The 24,009-nt window shown below is 48.0% G+C and overlaps 1 protein-coding gene across 3 annotated transcripts in view; it reads left to right on the forward strand.

Annotated features, from left to right (window-relative positions):
• Positions 1-24,009, forward strand: part of STEAP1 (STEAP family member 1) — a 130,866-nt gene that overhangs the window by 43,786 nt on the left and 63,071 nt on the right. For all 3 annotated transcript variants that reach the window (XM_063921504.1, XM_063921506.1, XM_063921505.1), the window contains exons 2-3: positions 8,517-8,597; positions 19,950-20,048. In XM_063921504.1, the coding sequence (XP_063777574.1) occupies positions 8,574-8,597; positions 19,950-20,048 (123 nt within the window). In that variant the 5' untranslated portion in view covers positions 8,517-8,573. The remainder of the gene's footprint in view (positions 1-8,516; positions 8,598-19,949; positions 20,049-24,009) is intronic.

Raw genomic sequence — 24,009 nt, forward strand, 5'->3', positions numbered from 1 at the left:
AGCTCAAAGATGAAGGTAGAGGAGGTCGGAATCTCGGATGTTCCCCACGGTTCTTTTCCGTCTGTCGCTCCCGGAAACGAAGAGCCACCTTAGTACACAGGGAAACAGATCGTCCAATTTGGATGATAGATCCCGAGTAGCCAATTCATCCTTGAACTTTTCGGACAGGCCATTCCAGAAGGCAGCTATTAATGCCTCCTCGTTCCATCGAAGCTCGGAAGCATAAGTCTGGAAATGAACTGCGTACTGTCCGACCATACGGTTACCCTGCTGGAGGCGCATAATCTCGATTGAGGCTGACGTGGTTCTTCCAGGCTCATCGAAAATTTTCCAAAAGGTAACGAGGAACTCCGAGTAATTATCAAGTAGTGAATCGGCTCTTTCCCACAAGGGTGACACCCAATTTAAGGCTGGACCGGCCAGAAGAGAGACGATATATGCTTCAGGTTCCCATCGAACTTGGTGGGCGTAGGTAGACGCAAGGATGAAGGCGAGGCTACCATAGGAACTGGGACAGGCGGCACCTGTTGAGTCTCTGTTCGCCGACCGGCAGCAATGTTAGCAATATCAACCTGCATGGAATCCTGAGGAGTAGTTATCCCTTGAATAAATTGAGCCAGCTGACACTGTGACTCCTCCAGGCTCCCTAGACGGGAAGCTATGCCCTGCAAGAGGTCCATACCGGAACCATGCGCACCCTCCGGATCCATAGGGCCAGTGCAAACTGTCAGAGTTCCTGGGTTTTGGGAATCCGGACTTGCAGTTTTAGGCTCGGTGTCGGTGCTGCTGGTGCTATAGGTGTAATATCGTTGGAGCAGGTGGATCGGTAGAACCAGACTGCCCGAAAGCTAACGTCTGGCAGAACCCCGGAAGTAGGAAGACTGGAGGCTGGGACAAACTGCGGTTCGCTGGGAGCCTAGGTAATCAGGAGGTCCAGCAAGCATGTCGAGGTGACCAGGTGAATTCCAGCGAAATGGAAGAATCTCAGGAAACTGGATGCTATAATAGCGACGCTGTGGAGCACAGAGAACTAACACACACAAGGCTGTGTGAGAGACGTTGCACTGGCGATTTCTTACCCAGAAAGCCTCAGATTTATACCTGCAGGCTGTTTTCCATTGGTTTTGCTAGCCTTGCTGGTCACTGGATGAATTTGGTCAGCTGACCCTTCCAAGATGACGGCACCCATACCGGAACTCTGCAGCTGGAAGCTGCAGAAACACTTGCTGCTGCCTCTGATCCCTGGCCTCTTAGTCCTGCCTGCAAGCTGTGTTCCCTGCCAGCAGCCTGCTTCCCCTCCGGAGGGACCGTGCCAAAGCGTCCGGACAGGTAAGTACCGGTGCTCCCGGTACCCGATCCGCCGGACCGTGTCAGTACTTTAATGTAAAGCCAAAATTCCCAGACACATTTCCTGTGTCAAAGGAATTAAACTCCCTGGCCAGGGAGGCATGGGTGAACCCTGACTAGAAATTCAAAACTCCTCACTGGTTGTTATCGTCCTTTGCCCTCCCCACTGAGGACAGGAAGGTATGGGAAAATCCCCTATCGGTAGATACTTCCATGTCCAGACTGTCACGGAAATTGGAACTGCCGGTGCTGGGGGCAATATCCCTGAAAGACCCAGCTGACTGTAAAATTGAGACCACTCTCAAAGCAATATATATACGGCATCGGGCGTAGCACGACGTCCCACGATAGTTTGTGGTTGGAGTTCAAGGGCAATGGTCAAATGGTCTGATAATATTATTAATGGTTTTGACTCACTGCCCAAGGATGAGATCATTACGCTGCTGCAACATATACAGGATGCAGCAAACTTTGAGCAAAGCTGTTAAATAATTGTGTCAGATAAACGGCCGTACTACTGCTATGGCGGTTTTGGCCCGCAGGGCTCTGTGGTTGCGTCAATGGTCAGTGGATGCTGATTCCAAAAGAGGGGTGGAAAATCTTCCCTTTACACGTGATGCTTTGTTTGGAGACAAGATGAATAAATGGATCTCTAAGGCAACGGCGGGTATGTCCACCTATCTGCCGTCAGCTCCACCTCCTGCTAGACGCTCTTTCTCAGGACCCTCCTTGCAGTCCTTTTGTGTGGCAAGATTCAGAGGCAGAGGCCGAGGAGCCTTCAATGCTCCTAGAGGATCTCGTGGTAAGTCCCGAAAACCTGTAGCTGCAACTTCTTTGGACCAAACCCCCGGAACCTCTACCCCAAAGCCTTCTGTGTGACAGTTGGCCCCAACAACAGGGCGACTTTCCGGTAGGTGCTCGCTTTCAACACTTCACCCACGTGTGGGAAAAATCCCGCCAGGATCCTTAGGTGAGGGACCTCATTTCTCAAGGATACCGGCTTGAATTTCAAACACTTCCTCCTCACAGATTTTTCAGGTCACGCTTACCAGCTTTACCCACAGCAAAAGTTACCTTGCAAGAAGACATTCAGAAACTTACAGACAGAAGTTCCAGTATTCCTCTGTTACACAACAGGGGGTTTTACTCCAGACTTTTTGTCATGCCAAAACCGGACGGTTGGGTGCGGCCCATCTTGAATCTGAAGGTTTTGAAACCTAATCAAGATGGAATCCTTGCGGGCAGTGGTGTCCGGTCTAGAGGAGGGGGAATTCCTGGTGTCCCTAGACATCAAGGATGCTTACCTACACATCCCTATGTGTCCTCATCAATCTTACCTTGGGTTCACCATCTTGGGCAGCCATTTTCAGTTTCAGGCCTTACCCTTTAGTCTCTTCAAAGCACCATGGGTCTTCACAAAGGTCATGGCGGAGATGATGCTGCAACTGCGCAAAATGGGAGTCAACATTGTCCCTTGCTTGGACGATCTCCTGATAAAAGCAATGTCCAGGAACTGTCTGCTGAAAAGCATCGACCTGTCAACTCGCCTGCTGACGAATCATGGATGGATTCTGAATTTTTCGGAAATCTCACTTGGAACCGTCCCAGCGTCTGCTGTTCCTGGGAATGATACTGGATACAGTGTCTCAGAAGGTGTTCCTTTCTTTGGACAAGGCATTAGCTCTCCAAGCTATGGTGCGCTCAGTGCTCCGACCCCCGCAAGGTCTCAATACATCTTTACAGACGCTTGCTGGGCAAGATGGTGGCCGCATATGAAGCAGTCCAATGCGGCAGGTTTCATGCCCGGCCTTTTCAACTGGATTTGTTGGGCAAATGGTCGGCGTCTCATCTGCACTTGCATCGGATTGTGATCTTATCTCCGAAGGCGCGGATTTCGCTGTTATGGTGGGTACAAGTTCCTCACCTGGTGGAAGGCCGGAGTTTCGGTACCCACTTGTGGACTCTACTGACGACGGATGCAAGCCTCCGGGGTTGGGGGGCTGTGACTCAGGGGGCCCAGTTCCAGGGGAGGTGGTCGTGTCAGGAATCAACACTACTGATAAACGTCTTGGAACTCGGGGCGATTTACAGTGCCCTTCTTCAGGCCTCCTATCTCCTCCAGGATCAAGCTATCCAAGTTCAGTCGGACAACGCCACGGCGGTGGCATACATAAACCGACAAGGGGAACAAGAAGCAAGGCAGCGATGCAAAAGGTGTCAAAAATACTCCTCTGGGCGGAAGCCAACGCAAGGGCCATCTCAGCCATATTCATTCCAGGAGTGGACAGCTGGGAGGCGGACTTCCTCAGCAGGCACGACATCCGATCCGGGGGAATGGGGCCTTCATCGTCAGATGTTTCAACAATTGATTTGCCGGTGGTGTTGTCCGCAGATAGCTCTGATGGCTTCTCGCCTAAACAAAAAGCTACGCCGTTACTGGTCCAGAACAAGGGATGCGCAGGCGGTAGAAGTGGACGCGCTGACATCTCCTTGGGATTACCAGTTGGTTTACCTGTTTCCTTCAATCCCGCTCGTTCAAGGGTTCTAGAAAGACTCAAAAAGGAAAGCGTTCAGGCAATTCTAATTGCCCCGGAGTGGCCTCAACGGGCCTGGTACGCAGACCTCCTGACCATGTTTCTACTGGCCTCGACGGGCCTGGTACGCAGACCTCCTGACCATGTTTCTACTGGCCTCGACGGGCCTGGTACGCAGACCTCCTGACCATGTTTCTACTGGCCTCAACGGGCCTGGTACGCAGACCTCCTGACGATGTTTCTACTGGCCTCGACGGGCCTGGTATGCAGATCTCCTGACCATGTTTCTGGAGGAACCCTGGCCTCTGTTGCTTCAAAAGGATCTTCTTCAGCAAGGGCCGTTCGTCTTTCTAGACTTACAGCGGCTACGTTTGACGGCTTGGAAGTTGAAAGGGAAATCCTAGCCAGAAAGGGCCTTCCCTCCAAGGTTATTTCCACTATGGTACAGGCCCGGAAGATGGTTACATGAAAACACTACCACCGTATCTAGAAGAAATATGTTTCCTGGTGTGAGGGTAGAAAGGTTTCTCCCATGGAATTTCGAATTGGTAATTTTCTGCTTTTCCTGCAAGCAGGTGTGGATATGAGCCTACGATTGGGCTCCATCAAAGTACAGATTTCAGTGCTCGCGATTTTCTTTCAGAAACAATTTGCGTTGGGGTTGGCATTTGGACATGGGGTCCCCCATGCCTGTTCTGGCTGGGCTGTCTGAAGGCATCACCATTTAAATACACAGTCACTTTTTATATCATGTTTGTCTATTATTTATGTATGCACATTTTTTTCACATACTCTCTACCTTTAAACTCATAGTAGGGACCTTCACATACCTATACTTTATATCACTTTACTATCACTATTTTTTAATGTGATGCCCTGGGGGTCCTTTGCTGGATCAAGTATGAGGGTTCCCTGCGTTACAGATGTTGGCCCCATAGTGTTAGGGACCTGCTCGACGAGGTGATCTGGACGATTGGTGGGCAGGCCAATATCATTGGCCAACGATATACCTTTCATTACTGGAGGGTGTGCAATTTAAAACAATTCCCACTACTATGTATATGTGTTGTTGCCGGAGGTGCAGACTTTCCTGAAAGGGGTTCTTCATATACAACCGCCTTTTGTCCCTCCCATGGCTCCGTGGGATCTCAGTGTGGTTTTGTCCTGTCTTCAATCGGATTGGTTTGAACCTTTACAAAAGGTGGAATTAAAGTTTCTCACTTGGAAGACTGTCATGTTGCTGGCATTGGCGTCTGCAAGGCGTGTCTCTGAATTGGGGGCCTTATCCTATAAGAGCCCGTACTTGATTTCTCATGAGGACAGGGCTGAACTCAGAACCCGACCTCAGTTTTTGCCTAAGGTGGCATCAGCTTGTCACGTGAATCAGCCTATTGTGGTTCCGGTGTTGGCTGACGCTTCTGTGGGCCCAAATTCCTTGGATGTGGTGAGGGCTCTGAGGATTTATGTCAAGAGGACGACTCGTCATCGGAAATCTGACTCGCTGTTTGTCCTTTATGATGCCACCAAGATTGGTCAGCCGGTTTCTAAACAAATCTATTGCTCGCTGGCTCAGGTTGACTATTCAACATGCCTATACTTCGTGGCTCTGCCTGTGCCGACGTCTATTCAGGCCCATTCGATGAGATCGGTGGGTTCTTCCTGGGCGGCTGCCTGGGGTGTCTCGGCCTTACAGTTGTGCCGAGCTGCTACTTGGTCTGGTTCGAACACTTTTTTTGTTAAGTTCTGTAGGTTTGACACCTTGGCCAAGGATGACCTTCAGTTTGGTCAGGCGGTTTTACAGGGATCTCAGCACTCTCCCACCCATTTTGGGAGCTTTGGGACTTCCCCACGGTACTAAAGTACAGTTCCTCAGTATCCACTAGGACGTTAGAAAATAGGAATTTGATACCTACCGGTAATTCCTCAGTGCTTCGAATCCTGCTTATTTGCTGTAAGCGTTTTGGTTGGTCCGCCGTTGTGGTCTCTTGGTTTTGTTGGGTTAGCTTTGCTATCCTTCTTGTTGTTATGGACGTTGCTACCCTCTGTTCCGGTTAGCGCTCCTTTGTTGCTTATGGTTGTGTGTTGGCTTGTTGCCTCACCGCTGTTGTATGTTTCTTCTCTCATGGTATATCCATCTCCTCGGGCACAGTTTTCCTAGACTGAGTCTGGTAGAAGGAGCATAGAGGGGAGGAGCCAGCACACACATGCACACACTAAAGGTTTTAAAGTGCCAGGCTCCAGTGGACCCGATCTATACCCACGGTACTAAAGTACAGTTCCCCAGTATCCACTACGGACTGCGAGAAAAGGAATTACTTATTAAGTTCCTATTTTTTCCATTTTATCTGTGTACGTTAACCTCTCTGTTTCCTGGACAGTTTGTTTCCTCTTCTTTGCTGTGTGTATTTTTTCCACCTTGCCTCTATAAGGTTATGGTGTCTTGCGGAGCTTGACTACCTTGATTTATTTCCAATTCAAAACCAGCATTGACAGCTTGGGAGGTCCAGGCTCCTGCCATTCACACAGTCAGCAGCCGCATGAGGAGGCACTGAGGCATATAAAGGGGCACAAGGGAGCTCTGAGGCATATAAAGGAGCATAAGGCATATCAGTGGTCACTAGGGGTCTTTTGACTAGCATATGGCATACAAGGCGGGATGGGGTGAAACGTCAGCATCCGCTCTCACTGCTGAAGAAATGTTCAGTGGCGCCTATAAGGAGACAGGCAGGTCTGGATTACCAGCAGGTTGGTCGCCAGGGGGTCCCCACAGGGCTGCAAGTTCTTGAAAATAGGATGTATTGATCCCTAGTCAGTCCCCACTTACTGGTGATAACAGTTCAGGGCAGGATCTGATGCTGAAACATTGCAACATTGCTGTTAATTGAATGCAGTGGGGTAGAGGAGCACAAGAGGGTGGCGGCGGCCTGGGGTGAGTTATCATTTGGTGTGTGGGGGGAAGGTAAACAGTGCAAAGTATTCTATGGCAAGTCTAAGCACAAGATTATTAGGGGCAAGTTTACTAAAGTGTGAGTTTGTGGAGATGTGCATAGGAAGATGGGAGTTCTATTTAAGATGGGTTGTTGCCCATAGCAACTAATCAGATTCTATCTATCTTCAAAATGGTGCTAGATGAATGATAAGTAGAATCTGATTGGTTGCTATGGACAACAGCCCCACTTCTAAAAAAAAAACTTACACTTTAGTAAATTTACCCCTTAGATTTAGAAATGGGGGTGAGAGGTGTAAGGGCAATTCTTAACCCTCTGAGAATATTATTTTACAAAGAAAACCAAGAATGAACTTGGCTGCAACCACTAGAATGGTTAAGAGCATGGAGGGGGGAGAAAACAATATCAAACATATAGATGCATTGTAATGCAGTCAATAAAAATTCTGTGTGGTGGTCACGGGATGCTATGTTTACTGTATGGTGGTCACTGGGATGCTATGTTTACTGTATGGTGATCACTGGGATGCTACGTTTACTTTATGGCGATCACTGGGATGCTATGTTTACTGTATGGCGATCACTGGGATGCTATGTTTACTGTATGGCAATCACTGGGATGCTATGTTTACTGTATGGCAATCACTGGGATGCTATGTTTACTGTATGGCAATCACTGGGATGCTATGTTTACTGTATGGCGATCACTGGGATGATATGTTTACTGTATGGCTATCACTGGGATGCTATGTTTACTGTATGGCGATCACTGGGATGCTATGTTTACTGTATGGCTATCACTGGGATACTATGTTTACTGTATGGCAATCACTGGGATGCTATGTTTACTGTATGGCAATCACTGGGATGCTATGTTTACTGTATGGCAATCACTGGGATGCTATGTTTACTGTATGGCAATCACTGGGATGCTATGTTTACTGTCTGGTGATCACGAAGTACTGTAATGTCAAGAGTCATTTTTGATGCAATAAACAGTTTTAGATTTTATATTTACATTTTCAAATATCTAGACTTGAGACACTTATGTTTTTTCATCATCGCCACTGGTCATGTGAGGCTGTAAGGCATATAATGGGACATGAGTGGTAAGAAAATGGCTTGATATCTGACAACATGTACTTTTGGCTGCGCCCGCCACCTGGTCATGCCCCCTGCCCAGGATATTGAGAAGGTGGTAATACTAATTTGATATATATAATTTATTATGCTTCTTGAACTCTGTTTGGGCCGAAACATTAATCAGCTTTAAAAAAAAAAAACATTCTCAGCAAAGGAATATCAAGTGAGATAAGTCATTTCCTCGTTTTATTTTTCCTATTTATTTTAATGTGGTTATTCTATTTTTAATACTCTCTAGACAGACTGTGAGTAAAGCCACGTGCACATAAACATGTAAGGACATTTACTTGGACACAGGAAAATCAGAGGGCGAAAATACGCCTCTGTGAGTTTATTTACTAAGGAAAATCATTTTATTGACCTTGTATAATGGCAGCCATTCATAGAAGAGTCAGAGGGTTGTGTAACTCAGACACTGTTGGAGGCGTACTGTTTGCAGCGACCACAAAATACATTTATTGGCTACTTCAAGTCTATGGTCATTTAAGCAGTCGGAGACTTTCTTTTTTTGTCTGTAACTTTATGTGATCTCTCCATCCCTACAGTGCGCCTCCTCACTGATCCACTGCTAGAGAGATGTGCCCCTAGATGAGGAAGGTAACATGGAGGAGGAGACTCATTTACAGGTGAGTTACGCACCTTTTTTTATCCACCAGAATCAGATCAGATTCATACTCAATGGGACACTCTATTTTAATAATTGTACTTTATTAAGCAAATGGGCAATCCTGCTGATGGAAAAAAGCATGCACATTGGGCCTAATTCAGACATGATTGCAGCAGCAAATTTGTTCTCTAATGGGCAAAACCATGTGCACTGCAAGTGGGTCAGATGTAAACCAGTCCAGAATAAGGACCACATGGGCCCGGAGCTGAAAATAGAAATAGAATTTTAAGAGATATGATTTGTGGCCAGCTGAAGGCTAGTCATTCATCATCATGATGCCATGATGATGGGCCTATTTTTATGTGGATGCCTGGAGCTGTAACTCTATCCGCCCCATTGTTAATCTGGCCCTGGATGTAACATGTGCACAGAGAGTTAGATTTGGGTGGGTTATTTTGTTTCTGTGCAGGGTAAATACTGGCTGCTTTATTTTTACACTGCAGTTTAGATTTTAGTTTGAACACACCCCACCCAAATCTATCTCTCTGCACATGTTACATCTGCACTGCACATGGGGGGTAATTCCAAGTTGATCGCAGCAGGATCTTTGTTAGCAGTTGGGCAAAACCATGTGCACTGCAGGGGAGGCAGATATAACTAGTGATGTGCACCGGACATTTTTCGGGTTTTGTGTTTTGGTTTTGGATTCGGTTCCGCGGCCGTGTTTTGGATTCGGACGCGTTTTGGCAAAACCTCACCGAATTTTTTTTGTCGGATTCGGGTGTGTTTTGGATTCTGGTGTTTTTTTCAAAAAAAACTAAAAAACAGCTTAAATCATAGAATTTGGGGGTCATTTTGATCCCATAGTATTATTAACCACAATAACCATAATTTCCACTCATTTCCAGTCTATTCTGAACACCTCACACCTCACAATATTATTTTTAGTCCTAAAATTTGCACCGAGGTCGCTGGATGGCTAAGCTAAGCGACACAAGTGGCCGACACAAACACCTGGCCCATCTAGGAGTGGCACTGCAGTGTCAGGCAGGATGGCACTTCAAAAAAATAGTCCCCAAACAGCACATGATGCAAAGAAAAAAAGAGGCGCACCAAGGTCGCTGTGTGACTAAGCTAAGCGACACAAGTGGCCGACACGAACACCTGGCCCATCTAGGAGTGGCACTGCAGTGTCAGACAGGATGACACTTCAAAAAAATTGTCCCCAAACAGCACATGATGCAAAGAAAAAAAGAGGCGCACCAAGGTCGCTGTGTGACTAAGATAAGCGACACAAGTGGCCGACACAAACACCTGGCCCATCTAGGAGTGGCACTGCAGTGTCAGGCAGGATGGCACTTCAAAAAAATTGTCCCCAAACAGCACATGATGCAAAGAAAAAAAGAGGCGCACCAAGGTCGCTGTGTGACTAAGATAAGCGACACAAGTGGCCGACACAAACACCTGGCCCATCTACGAGTGGCACTGCAGTGTCAGGCAGGATGGCACTTCAAAAAAATTGTCCCCAAACAGCACATGATGCAAAGAAAAAAAGAGGCGCACCAAGGTCGCTGTGTGACTAAGATAAGCGACACAAGTGGCCGACACAAACACCTGGCCCATCTAGGAGTGGCACTGCAGTGTCAGGCAGGATGACACTTCAAAAAAATAGTCCCCAAACAGCACATGATGCAAAGAAAAAAAGAGGCGCACCAAGGTCGCTGTGTGACTAAGCTAGTATACTTGACGACACAGAGGTAGGTAGAGCAGTGGCCTACTGTACCGTAATGCTATATATTATATACTGGTGGTCAGCAAACTGTGCAAAACTGAAATGCACCACAGCTATGGATGGATAGTATACTTGACGACACAGAGGTAGGTACAGCAGTGGCCTTCCGTACCGTACTGCTGTATATACTGGTGGTCACTGTGTCAGCAAACTGCAAAACTAAAATGCACCACAGGTATAGAATGTAGATGGATAGTATACTTAATGACGACACAGAGGTAGGTACAGCAGTGGCCTTCCGTACCGTACTGCTATATATACTGGTGGTCACTGTGTCAGCAAACTGCAAAACTAAAATGCACCACAGGTATAGAATGTAGATGGATAGTATACTTAATGACGACACAGAGGTAGGTACAGCAGTGGCCTTCCGTACCGTACTGCTATATATAGTATACTGGTGGTCACTGTGTCAGCAAACTGCAAAACTAAAATGCACCACAGGTATAGAATGTAGATGGATAGTATACTTAATGACGACACAGAGGTAGGTACAGCAGTGGCCTTCCGTACCGTACTGCTATATATACTGGTGGTCACTGTGTCAGCAAACTGCAAAACTAAAATGCACCACAGGTATAGAATGTAGATGGATAGTATACTTAATGACGACACAGAGGTAGGTACAGCAGTGGCCTTCCGTACTGTACTGCTATATATAGTATACTGGTGGTCACTGTGTCAGCAAACTGCAAAACTAAAATGCACCACAGGTATAGAATGTAGATGGATAGTATACTTAATGACGACACAGAGGTAGGTACAGCAGTGGCCTACCGCACCGTACTGCTATATATAGTATACTGGTGGTCACTGTGTCAGCAAACTGCAAAACTAAAATGCACCACAGGTATAGAGTGTAGATGGATAGTATACTTAATGACGACACAGAGGTAGGTACAGCAGTCGCCTTCCGTACCGTACTGCTATATATAGTATACTGGTGGTCACTGTGTCAGCAAACTGCAAAACTAAAATGCACCACAGGTATAGAATGTAGATGGATAGTATACTTAATGACGACACAGAGGTAGGTACAGCAGTGGCCTTCCGTACCGTACTGCTATATATAGTATACTGGTGGTCACTGTGTCAGCAAACTGCAAAACTAAAATGCACCACAGGTATAGAATGTAGATGGATAGTATACTTAATGACGACACAGAGGTAGGTACAGCAGTGGCCTACCGCACCGTACTGCTATATATAGTATACTGGTGGTCACTGTGTCAGCAAACTGCAAAACTAAAATGCACCACAGGTATAGAGTGTAGATGGATAGTATACTTAATGACGACACAGAGGTAGGTACAGCAGTCGCCTTCCGTACCGTACTGCTATATATAGTATACTGGTGGTCACTGTGTCAGCAAACTGCAAAACTAAAATGCACCACAGGTATAGAATGTAGATGGATAGTATACTTAATGACGACACAGAGGTAGGTACAGCAGTGGCCTTCCGTACCGTACTGCTATATATACTGGTGGTCACTGTGTCAGCAAACTGCAAAACTAAAATGCACCACAGTTATAGAATGTAGATGGATACTAGTATACTTAATGACGACACAGAGGTAGGTACAGCAGTGGCCTACTGTACCGTAATGCTATATATTATATACTGATGGTCACTGGTCAGCAAAACTCTGCACTGTACTCCTCCTATATAATATTATACTGGTGGTCCCCAGTCCCCACAATAAAGCAGCACACTGAGCACAGATATGGAGTGTTTTTCATGCAGACAACGTATACTGGTGGTCACTGTCAGCCAAACTCTGCACTGTACTCCTGCTATATAATACAGCTGCTCCCCAGTCCCCACAATTAAGCAGTGTGAGCACAGATATATGCAGCACACTGAGCACAGATATGGAGTGTTTTTCAGGCAGACAACGTATTACTGGTGGTCACTGTCAGCAAAACTCTGCACTGTACTCCTCCTATATACAGCTGCTCCCCAGTCCCCACAATTAAGTAATAAGCAAGCACAAAATATTTGCAATGCATCAACATAAACGGAGAGGACGTCAGCCACGTCCTCTCCCTAACATTTCCAATGCACGAGTGAAAATGGCGGCGACGCGCGGCTGCTTATACAGAATCCAAATCTCGCGAGAATCCGACAGCGGGATGATGACGTTCGGGCGCGCTCGGGTTACCCGAGCCATACGGGAGAATCCGAGTATGGCTCGGACCCGTGTAAAAAGGGTGACGTTCGGGGGTGTTCGGTTTCCGAGAAACCGAACCCGCTCATCACTAGATATAACATGTGCAGAGAGAGTTAGATTTGGGTGTGGTGTGTTCAATCTGCAATCTAAATTGCAGTGTAAAAATAAAGCAGCCAGCATTTACCCTGCACAGAAACAATATAACCCACCCAAATCTAACTCTCTCTGCAAATGTTATATCTGCCCCCCCCTGCAGTGCACATGCTTTTGCCCAACTGCTAACAAATTTGCTGCTGCGATCAACTTGGAATTACCCCCATGGTTTTGCCCAACTGCTAACAAATTTGCTGCTGCGATCAGATTTGAATTAGGCCCTTTGTTTGGTCAAATTAGACAGATTCCGTCATTCAGCCTGATCACATGAGAAGTCAGTGTGGTCAGGAAATGACAACTCATACAGGCCTTCAGTGGTGTCCAGATGTCTAAGCAATCAGATTACACTCAGGCATTCCGGCCTGTCACTCTCTGGCATTCTGGCCCTTTATTCTTGCAGTTACATGTAACTTCTTAGAGGTAGATGTACTAAGCCTTGAAGAGTGATAAAGTGCCAACCAATCAGCTCCTAAATGTCAATTTTTTAACACAGCCTGTAACATGTCAGGCGCTGATTGGTAATTTATCTCTCCCCACTTTATCACTCTCTAAGGCTTAGCTTATCTCCCCCTGTATGATGTTTATTACTGCATATATCTAGTATGTACACAAGTGTGCTGTTGCACTGGATTTATGCTTAACATATTACATAGCAGGATAACCCATTTAGCAACTGTATACTCCCAACTAAGGGAGTGATTCAAATCTGATCGTAGATGTGCTAAATTTAGCAGATCTACGATCAGCTTCTCTGACATGTGGGGGTACGCCCAGCACAGGACTAGTCCGTTCCGCATGTCAGACCCTGCCCACCACGCAATGCTTTTGCACCCGCCGAGTATCTCCCTGCCTAGCTGATCTGGCAGGCGGCTACCCGCCGCGTCCCGGGTCACAGCGGCTGCGTGTGACGTCATTCAACTGCCATGGCCCGCCCCCCGCAACAGTCTGGATATGCCAAATAACAATCCGGGTCAGGGTGACAGCAGGCAGAGTACACATGCACGCTTCTCGGGAGAATAAGCAGCAGAATAGTAAAAAATGAGTTGGGTCATTCAGGAGCACCAGGGCCAGATTAAGGGCCACATAGGCAGGGGAGGAAAATGTTAAATGGTCTATACTGAGAAGGGGAGGAGCTGTGGCCAGTGCAGTGTGGGTGTGGCCGGAGCATTATGGGCATGTACACACCGGGCCTACACTATCAACCCAGCTGTCTCCCTAAATACATCAAAATACAAAAATTGCATCATTCTGTAGGAAAACTAGAAAAACTATTTTAATAGCTGCCGGCTGACTGTGTGCCAGCTAGGCAGCTGGTCATCATGCTGCCTGGAGATGGATCCAGAGCTGGATTAAGGGTGGGGCACAGGTTCCAAGTAAACCCAGGGCCCCTCTCAAAAAAAGGTCCACCTGGACCTATATGGAACGGTCTTAGTTTGGCCCCAAGGTCACGCAGCTGTATTGCTGTAATCATCAGGGCCGGCACTGTGTACATAGCTGTCTTTCACCACTGCCACCGATGCCTCCCCTCCCGTTTGAGACCCCATCACTTCCGATTCCTGAAGCCCTGCCCCTTTCCCTCCTCTACCCTATGTCTGTGCTTCCATAGTGTCCACCCTTCCTCTCCTCTCCCTGCCCTGTCTGGTTGTCTCTCCTTCTCCAATGGAACTCACAGTCTGCTGAGACCAGGCAGCCTACTTCCTGCTGAGGGAAGTATATGGGGAGGTGTTGGGAGTATATTAATGCGGTCTGGGGTGTCTAAGTGTTATCTGTATAGCTAATGTTAATGAGATGGGTATTAATATTATTGGGGGAGTATATTATTGCTATCTGGGTGGTGGGGTGGGGGTGTAGTTATACTGTGCAACAAAGTTGCAGCCGCTGTCGGCTGGTGTCCTATTGAGGCACTCACTGTCCGTGATGCAAATCTCTCATTATGCGCACGAAAACACACCACTGGTCGGACATTAGAGCAATGCGATCATCAGAATATCTGTCGGATCATGGCTGCTGGTGTCAGTAGAACTGTGTGTTTGGCGCAATCCCTAGCACTGACACGCCCACTGCCTTTAGCCACCCCCTCTCCCAGAAACACCTGTCGTGGATGCTTATGGACATATAAATGGTTTTGTTTCACCAATGTACTATCCTGACTCAGGATACTACTTCCTCTCAAAACGGTAAATACAGATCTAACTTCAACGGCACTCTCGATGTGGAACCACAAGTCCCAGCCAGTCTGCTTGCTGTAGTCTCTCTATCATCTGCGTCACACTTCTCAGTGGCGTCTCCCTGCTCTTCTCTCTCTGCGGTTTCAGATGGCACCCCTTCAGCTGCTTCATCAAGTGGTTTGAGCGCATGCAACGGTGCGTAGACTCCTCTGGCGAATACTTTGAAAAAATGTTACTGTACGTTCGCTTTCTTATAATACTTTTTGTGCATCCAAAAACGTATTTCCCAACCCTAGTCTACATTTGTAGCATGCATCTTGTGTTGTGGTTTCTGTGTTGCCTTTGCTTCTACATAAGTCATCACAAAGAGAGGAAGGGAACAAGGATCAGGGTAGGAGACAACACGCGATGTGCTGTGCAGGTAAATTATGTGCTGGACAGTTATATCCCATTGTTCTCTGTAAGATCTCGGATCAGTAATAAACGTATATTTATTTTCATGTTCCCCTTTCTAGCTAGACAGGTTTTACAATAATAATGTACTTTGCCTGCAACGCATTCAACCAGTAACCAGTATGCTCTTCATCCATCTCTATCTGATAATCGCTGCCCTTGATCAACACCTACAGTTTATTGTTTGGAAATTGGGAAATTTGTTCACCTAAATGTGAACACAAACAGGTCTGGGGCCAAACTAAAGGGCAGTACTCACCGGCAGATGTGAGAGAGATGTGTGCTGAGCGAACCGCTCAGCACACATCTCTCCCGCCGCTCAGCACAGCGCGATCTGTGGTGAACATGCGGGGGGAGACGGGGGGGCTGCTCACTTCACTCAGCAGGTGAAGTGAGCGACCCTCTAGATTGGCCTGCATGCAAGCCAATCTAGCAGCAGCGATAGCGATGCGCGGGGCTGCGCATCGCTATCGCTGTAGGGGGTACACACGGAGCGATCAGGCTTATATTCTAAGCAATCTAGTCAGATTGCTTAGAATATCGCTCTGTGAGTACCCTCCTTAACCCATGACGACTGGAGAACAAATGTGTACAGGCGGAGCACAGGTTACTCCAGTTAACATTGCGCCATGAATGAGCTCTAAGGGGTATATTCAATTAAGGCCGAAACTGCCGTCTTGTCGAAAAGACGGCAGTTTTCGACTTTTTCAGGTCGGAAAGGGTTCCGACCTATTCAGTCCCCAGCTTTTTTACGTGAATCGGCGGTATAGCTGCCGATTCACGTGCTTCTGAGGGAAACGGGGCCAAATTCGACAGGTTTTGGCCCCGTTTCTGACCATCTCAGTTCGACTTAGAAAAAAGTCAAACTGAGATGAGGGATCTGAGAGGGGGAGAGGGGGGAGAGCCGCGGGCAGACGGGGGAGAGCCGTGGGAAGACGGGGGACAGCAGTGCTACAGCACAGCGTTGCAGGAGGATGTGGCTCAGCCGCCGCTCACGGCAGCGTCCACCCGTCTCCAGCAAGTGAGGTCCCGCTTGCTTGAGCCGGATGGACGCCACCGTGAGGTCTGGCGGCTGTGCCACATCCTCCTGCAGCGCTGCTGTCCCCCCGTCTGCCCGCGACTGTCCCCCGTCTGCCCGCTGGTCTCCCCCCTCTCCGGTCCCTCATCTCAATTCGACTTTCTTAAAGTTGAATTGAGATGGGATTGAATAGCCCTTGTCGGATTCATTCCGACAAATGCATGTCGGAATGGATCCGACCTCAATTGAATATACCCCTAAGTGTAGAATCCATGCTATCCTCAGACATAACTGGAACTAGTATATTTGCATTGGTTGGTCATAAGAAGAGATTGTTGCCGATGGGATATACACTATATCCAGGCGGTCACATGACAGACGGAGAGTGTTTTGTTTATTCAGTTAAATTTTCATTTGCTGTGTGTTTGGGGGAGTGACATATTTTTATTTAGTGCGAATTGGGGGGGGGGGAATTGATCCCATTCGGAATAGGGGGGTCATTCCGACACGATCGCTCGCTGCAGTTTCGCGCAGCGATCGGGAAGGAAATACGCATGTGCCGGCGCCGCAGTGCGCCGGCGCATGGCAGCAATCCTTGCCTAGCAATCGCCTCTGAGACTCAGAGGCGGTTGCTGGGCGGGAGGGGGCTGGACAGCGGCGTTCAGCCGCCATTTAGGGGGCGCGGTCCGGTCCGGCCACCGGGAAGCGATGAGTAGCTCCCAGCCAGCACGCTAAAGCTGCGCTGGTCGGGAGCTACTCTTGAAGTGCAAAGGCATCGCCGCTGTGTGATGCCTTTGCACTTCTGCGGGGGGACGGCCAGCACTGACATACGGGCGGACTAGCCCTGTGCTGGGCGTCCCCCCGCATGTCCGTGTGAATGATCGTAGCTGTGCTAATTTTAGCGCAGCTACGATCAACTCGGAATGACCCCCTATGTTGTAGTCAGACTATTTATCATTTAGAAAGTGCCAACATTTTCTGCAAGACTATGGAATCTTGGACCATCCCTAGATGACAAGCGGTATAACACTAGTGTATCTGGTGTAAGTGTGCATACAGTATTTTATAGTGGTACATGTGTAACCTCAGCCAATAAAACAAGTCTCGGTTGCACGTTGATATTAAAATACAGATGGAGCCTCGCTCATCCAGCCTTCTCTGTTGCACCTAGGTGCACCAAGACTTATTAGCATAAGCCTTTCATCTATTGTTCTCAGCTGCAATACAATACAGAGAGAACAATACAGCAAGGGATTAAGTCATTACAGCAGGGGATTAAGTCCGACAGCACTGGCACAGTTAATCCTATTAAAGGGATAGATGAGCAGGGCTCCATCTGTATATATTGTGGTGGTATCCTCATAGATGGCAGTAGTGTGCCATGGATTCTGTGTGAGGCTGGAGGGATCCGCCCACACAGAGAAGGAAAAGGTGGTGTGACCACATCTAATGGCTGCAGAGTGGAGACAGTCCAGGGGACTGTGCAGTCAGGTAGGGCTGCTGTCTGTTTATCCAGCTCAGGTGGGGTTATGAAAGCCAGTCAGGCTGCCTGTGGAGTCCAAGTGGGACTGTGGAAGTCAAAGTGCCCAGTGAGCCAGGAGGCCAGTGGGGGGGCCATGAGGCCAGCATCCAAGTCTGCAGGAGGCAGAAAGGACCACAAATCTCTGTGACTGGGCTTATGGTATTGTGAAGAAGCCAGGCCAATGGTGTCTTGAGTCTGAGAAGGCCAGCAGGAGACAGGACTGAAAACGTTGAGACATTTTGCATGCAGACCTGCTGCCCTGTTAGGGGTCAGGCAGTGAGTTAGTGCACTGAATGAGGACTAGGTTGTTTTGTTTTTCATGTAAGCTGTATGCTGCCAGTAAAGCACCATTTGGTTCATTTACACTTGAAAAGCTGTGTGTAGACCCTGTGTCAAGCACCTAAATACTGTACCACTAGACCCTCTACTGATATAATTACCCCTAAATTGTCACAATATATAATATAAAGATGCCTTTGTATTTTTTCTGTTGCCGTTCACATACATCCCAACATTTTGCCCTGGGAAGGAGAGACTCCTGCAGACGTCTGAAAATGGTGCGCGGACTCGGCAAAGGTGGTGTGGCTTTTCAGGAGTGCCGCGATCGCGGGCCACGCGTCCCATTTTCATCACTGTGGGGACATGCCCAGCGCTCTGTTAGCATGCACACAGCATCTATTCACTGGTGTGCTGCTGAGCAGCAAATGAGAGGGGGGCTGCCAACCCCCCCACCCACCATCACCACGGGATACTCCCAGAAAAATGGGACTGTCCCGCGAAAATTGGGACAGTTGGGAGGTATGCCTTTATTCATGTAGGTCATGGTAGAAAGTTATATAACTTGTACACATGACTACACAAAAGTTGGGCTCTCTATCCTTTTGTATCTGGTTGTATTTATCATGCAGTCTCTGTCTATCTCTTACTGATTATATAGTACTGTCAGGGCCAGTTCTAGACCTTGCGGAACTCAGGTTAACAGTTTCCTTTGGCGCCCCCCACACCCCAACCCCTCTATTCAAAACAGGGACAGTGCGCAACACAGGCCCCTTATAAACGTTACACCACAGAAGAGCCGCTATGGAAGTAGCTGTGAGGTGAGTACAAAACAGAGAGGGGTGAAGACGAGAGAGAGGGGGTTGCGGACAAAAGAGCGTGGGGTGTGAGAGTCAGCCGGGGCAATCATACACACACTCACCCTGACTGGGGGCCAGCACACAGACCTCCTATCCCCCTGATAGTGGGCTCTTCGAGGCTGCTCCTGTCTCCCTGCAGTGCTGATGCTGCTGCTGGGGCCGGGATCTGGGACAGCCTGTGTGATGGGTCTCCTCCTCAGGGCCAGGGCATCAGGCAGTCAGAGTGCACACTGGGTTTTTGTGGGCAGGCGGTCAGCCGCGTGTAGCACCACGCTTCGTCGCCCAGCGCTGCTGCTGCGCCATCTCCTCTCCCCCCAGGCTGCTCCCAAAATGCCCTGCGCAAAGATGTCGCACCCGCTGTGGAAGAGCTCACCAGCATTACATATGGGTGCAGGCGAGAGGGTGCGGTGACTGTAGCCGCTCCCTCAGCCTGCAGCGCCCTGCTTGTTCGCACCTAGGTCCGCCCCTGAGTGCTGTGTAAATTGCTGCCATATTATAAATGATGGCTAGTAGTGACAGTGATAAAAATAAGTTACTATACTGCCCCCACAGAGACATAGACACCATCAGGGACAACAAGTCACCATCCAAGACACAAACTTCTACATTATTTGACCATTTCCAATCAAGGGGGACATTTACTAAGCAGTGATAAGAGCGGAGAAGTGAGCCAGTGGAGAAGTGGCCCCATCAACCAATCAACAGCTCTGTATCATTTTATAGTATGCAAATTATAGATGTTACTTCAGTGCTGATTGGTTGCCATGGGGAACTTCTCCACTGGCTCACTTCTCTGCTCTTATCACTGCTTAGTAAATGTCCCCCTAAGTCTAATCAAAATTGTAATTATTAGTCCAAATCTCCAGGGCACGGAGAGAAGCACTAACATCGCTTTCATTTGTTCTATTTTTTAAAAATTGATTTTGGCATTAACTTTTTTTTTTTTTTTGTTACAGCCATCACCCATAAAAGATGACGAGATGCACAACTTCCATGTAGCAGAAGATGTTTGGGCTCCCAGACAATGGAGGGATACGGAATACAAAAATAGACTGGTAATATTTCATAACAATACATGAGGTGTCTGCGGTGTGTATAATGTGAGCATATATTAGTATCAGGTATCTGTATGTGCAAAGTGAATAAACTATTTTACATTTGAATAAACTAGTGCTACACCCGCGTTTCCAGAGTAATTCCCAGGATGTTGGTGGTTAGGTTAGGATAAGAGAATGTGAGATTACCAGCACCAGCTGCCTCCGCTGTCAGCCAAAGCAACTACTGTGTGTTCTGCCAAGTAATAGACTGGGAGCCTCAGTTCCAGGACACAGTGCCAGCTTTATAACCATGCTGCCCGGGTGTGTCAGAATGCCAGTGCGGAAACATAAAGGTATGTCATATAAAACATCAATATGTTTAATTCATTCGGGAAATATTGAAAAGTCCATAGAAGCAGGTGATCATCAATTTGTCAGTTAGTTATTACTTTAGAAGTATTTTAATGTAATGGGAACTCTGTGCAAAATGTAATTACACTCTTATTCCCCAATGTTGTAATGGGATGATCTGAGGATGATTGCTAGAACCATATCCGTCGTCTTCTGGTACAAAAAATAAGAATTTACTCACCGGTAATTCTATTTCTCGTAGTCCGTAGTGGATGCTGGGGACTCCGTAAGGACCATGGGGATTAGCGGCTCCGCAGGAGACTGGGCACAACTATAAAGAAAGCTTTTAGACTACTGGTGTGCACTGGCTCCTCCCACTAAGACCATCCTCCAGACCTCAGTTAGGATACTGTGCCCGGAAGAGCTGACACAATTAGGAAGGATTTTGAATCCCGGGTAAGACTCATACCAGCCACACCAATCACACCGTATAACTCGTGATACAATACCCAGTTAACAGCATGATAACAACTGAGCCTCTCAACAGATAGCTCAACAATAACCCTTTAGTTAAGCAATAACTATATACAAGTATTGCAGACAATCCGCACTTGGGATGGGCGCCCAGCATCCACTACGGACTATGAGAAATAGAATTACCGGTGAGTAAATTCTTATTTTCTCTAACGTCCTAAGTGGATGCTGGGGACTCCGTAAGGACCATGGGGATTATACCAAAGCTCCCAAACGGGCGGGAGAGTGCGGATGACTCTGCAGCACCGAATGAGAGAACTCAAGGTCCTCCTCAGCCAGGGTATCAAATTTGTAGAATTTAGCAAACGTGTTTGCCCCTGACCAAGTAGCAGCTCGGCAAAGTTGAAGAGCCGAGACCCCTCGGGCAGCCGCCCAAGAAGAGCCCACTTTCCTCGTGGAATGGGCTTTTACTGATTTAGGATGCGGCAGTCCAGCCGCAGAATGCGCAAGCTGAATCGTACTACAGATCCAGCGAGCAATAGTCTGCTTAGAAGCAGGTGCACCCAACTTGTTGGGCGCATACAGGATAAAAAGCGAGTCAGTCTTCCTGACTCCAGCTGTCCTGGAAACATAAATTTTTAGGGCCCTGACTACATCCAACAACTTGGAAGCCTCCAAGTCATTCGTAGCCGCAGGCACCACGATAGGTTGGTTCAGATGAAAAGCTGATACCACTTTGGGGAGAAACTGGGGACGAGTCCTCAATTCTGCCCTATCCATATGGAAAATCAGATAAGGGCTTTTACATGACAAAGCCGCCAATTCTGAAACACGCCTTGCCGAAGCCAAGGCCAACAACATGACCACTTTCCACGTGAGATATTTTAAATCCACGGTTTTCAGTGGCTCAAACCAATGTGACTTTAGGAAATCCAACACCACGTTGAGATCCCAGGGTGCCACTGGAGGCACAAAAGGGGGCTGAATATGCAGCACTCCCTTAACAAAAGTCTGAACTTCAGGTAGTGAAGCCAATTCTCTCTGGAAGAAAATCGATAGAGCCGAAATCTGGACCTTAATGGAACCCAATTTAAAGCCCATAGTCACCCCTGACTGTAGGAAGTGCAGGAACCGGCCCAGCTGAAATTCTTCCGTTGGGGCCTTCCTGGCCTCACACCACGCAACATATTTTCGCCATATGCGGTGATAATGGTTCGCGGTTACTTCTTTCCTAGCTTTTATCAGCGTAGGAATGACTTCCTCCGGAATGCCCTTTTCCTTCAGGATCCGGTGTTCAACCGCCATGCCGTCAAACGCAGCCGCGGTAAGTCTTGGAACAGACAGGGCCCCTGCTGCAGCAGGTCCTGTCTGAGCGGTAGAGGCCCTGGGTCCTCTGACATCATTTCTTGAAGTTCCGGATACCACGCTCTTCTTGGCCAATCCGGAACAATGAGTATAGTTCTTACTCCTCTTCTCTTTATTATCCTCAGTACCTTTGGTATGAGAGGAAGAGGAGGGAACACATAAACCGATCGGTACACCCACGGTGTTACCAGAGCGTCCACAGCTATCGCCTGCGGGTCTCTCGACTTGGCGCAATATTTTTCTAGCTTTTTGTTTAGGCGGGACGCCATCATGTCCACCTGTGGTTTTTCCCACTGGTTTACAATCATTTGAAAGACTTCTGGATGAAGTCCCCACTCTCCCGGGTGGAGGTCGTGCCTGCTGAGGAAGTCTGCTTCCCAGTTGTCCACTCCCGGAATGAACACTGCTGACAGTGCTAACACGTGATTTTCCGCCCATTGGAGAATCCTTGTGGCTTCTGCCATCGCCGTCCTGCTTCTCGTGCCGCCCTGTCGATTTACATGAGCGACTGCCGTGATGTTGTCTGACTGGATCAGTACCGGCTGGTTTTGAAGCAGGGGTTTTGCCTGACTTAGGGCATTGTAAATGGCCCTTAGTTCCAGAATATTTATGTGCAGGAAAGTCTCCTGACTTGACCATAGTCCTTGGAAGTTTCTTCCCTGTGTGACTGCTCCCCAGCCTCGAAGGCTGGCATCCGTGGTCACCAGGACCCAGTCCTGTATGCCGAATCTGCGGCCCTCTTGAAGATGAGCACTCTGCAGCCACCACAGCAGAGACACCCTTGTCCTTGGAGACAGGGTTATCAGACGATGCATCTGAAGATGCGATCCGGACCACTTGTCCAACAGGTCCCACTGAAAGGTTCTTGCATGAAACCTGCTGAATGGAATCGCTTCGTAGGAAGCTACCATTTTTCCCAGGATCCGCGTGCAGTGATGCACCGACACCTGTTTTGGTTTTAGGAGGCCTCTGACTAGAGATGACAGCTCCTTGGCCTTCTCCTCCGGGAGAAACACTTTTCTCTGTTCTGTGTCCAGAACCATCCCTAGGAACAGCAGGCGTGTCGTAGGGACCAGCTGTGACTTTGGAATGTTTAGAATCCAGCCGTGCTGTTGTAGCACTTCCCGAGATAGTGCTACCCCTACCAACAACTGCTCTCTGGACCTCGCCTTTATCAGGAGATCGTCCAAGTACGGGATAATTAAAACTCCCTTCCTTCGAAGGAGTATCATCATTTCCGCCATTACCTTGGTAAAGACCCTCGGAGCCGTGGAGAGACCGAACGGCAGCGTCTGGAATTGGTAATGACAATCTTGTACCACAAACCTGAGGTACTCCTGGTGAGGATGGAAAATGGGGACATGTAGGTAAGCATCCTTGATGTCCAGCGATACCATGTAATCTCCCTCGTCCAGGCTTGCAATAACCGCCCTGAGCGATTCCATCTTGAACTTGAATTTTTTGATATATGTGTTCAAGGATTTCAAATTTAAAATGGGTCTCACCGAACCGTCCGGTTTCGGTACCACAAACATTGTGGAATAGTAACCCCTTCCTTGTTGAAGTAGGGGCACCTTTACTATCACTTGTTGTGAATACAGCTTTTGAATTGCCTGCAACACTGCCTCCCTGCCTGAGCGAGTGGTTGGCAAGGCAGATTTGAGGAAACGGCGGGGGGAGACGTCTCGAATTCCAGTTTGTACCCCTGAGATACTATTTGAAGGATCCAGAGATCCACCCGTGAGCGAGCCCACTGATTGCTGAAATGCTTGAGACGGGCCCCCACCGT

Source organism: Pseudophryne corroboree, chromosome 5 (genome assembly GCF_028390025.1).
Source record: "Pseudophryne corroboree isolate aPseCor3 chromosome 5, aPseCor3.hap2, whole genome shotgun sequence".
Taxonomy (NCBI): Eukaryota; Metazoa; Chordata; class Amphibia; order Anura; family Myobatrachidae; genus Pseudophryne; species Pseudophryne corroboree.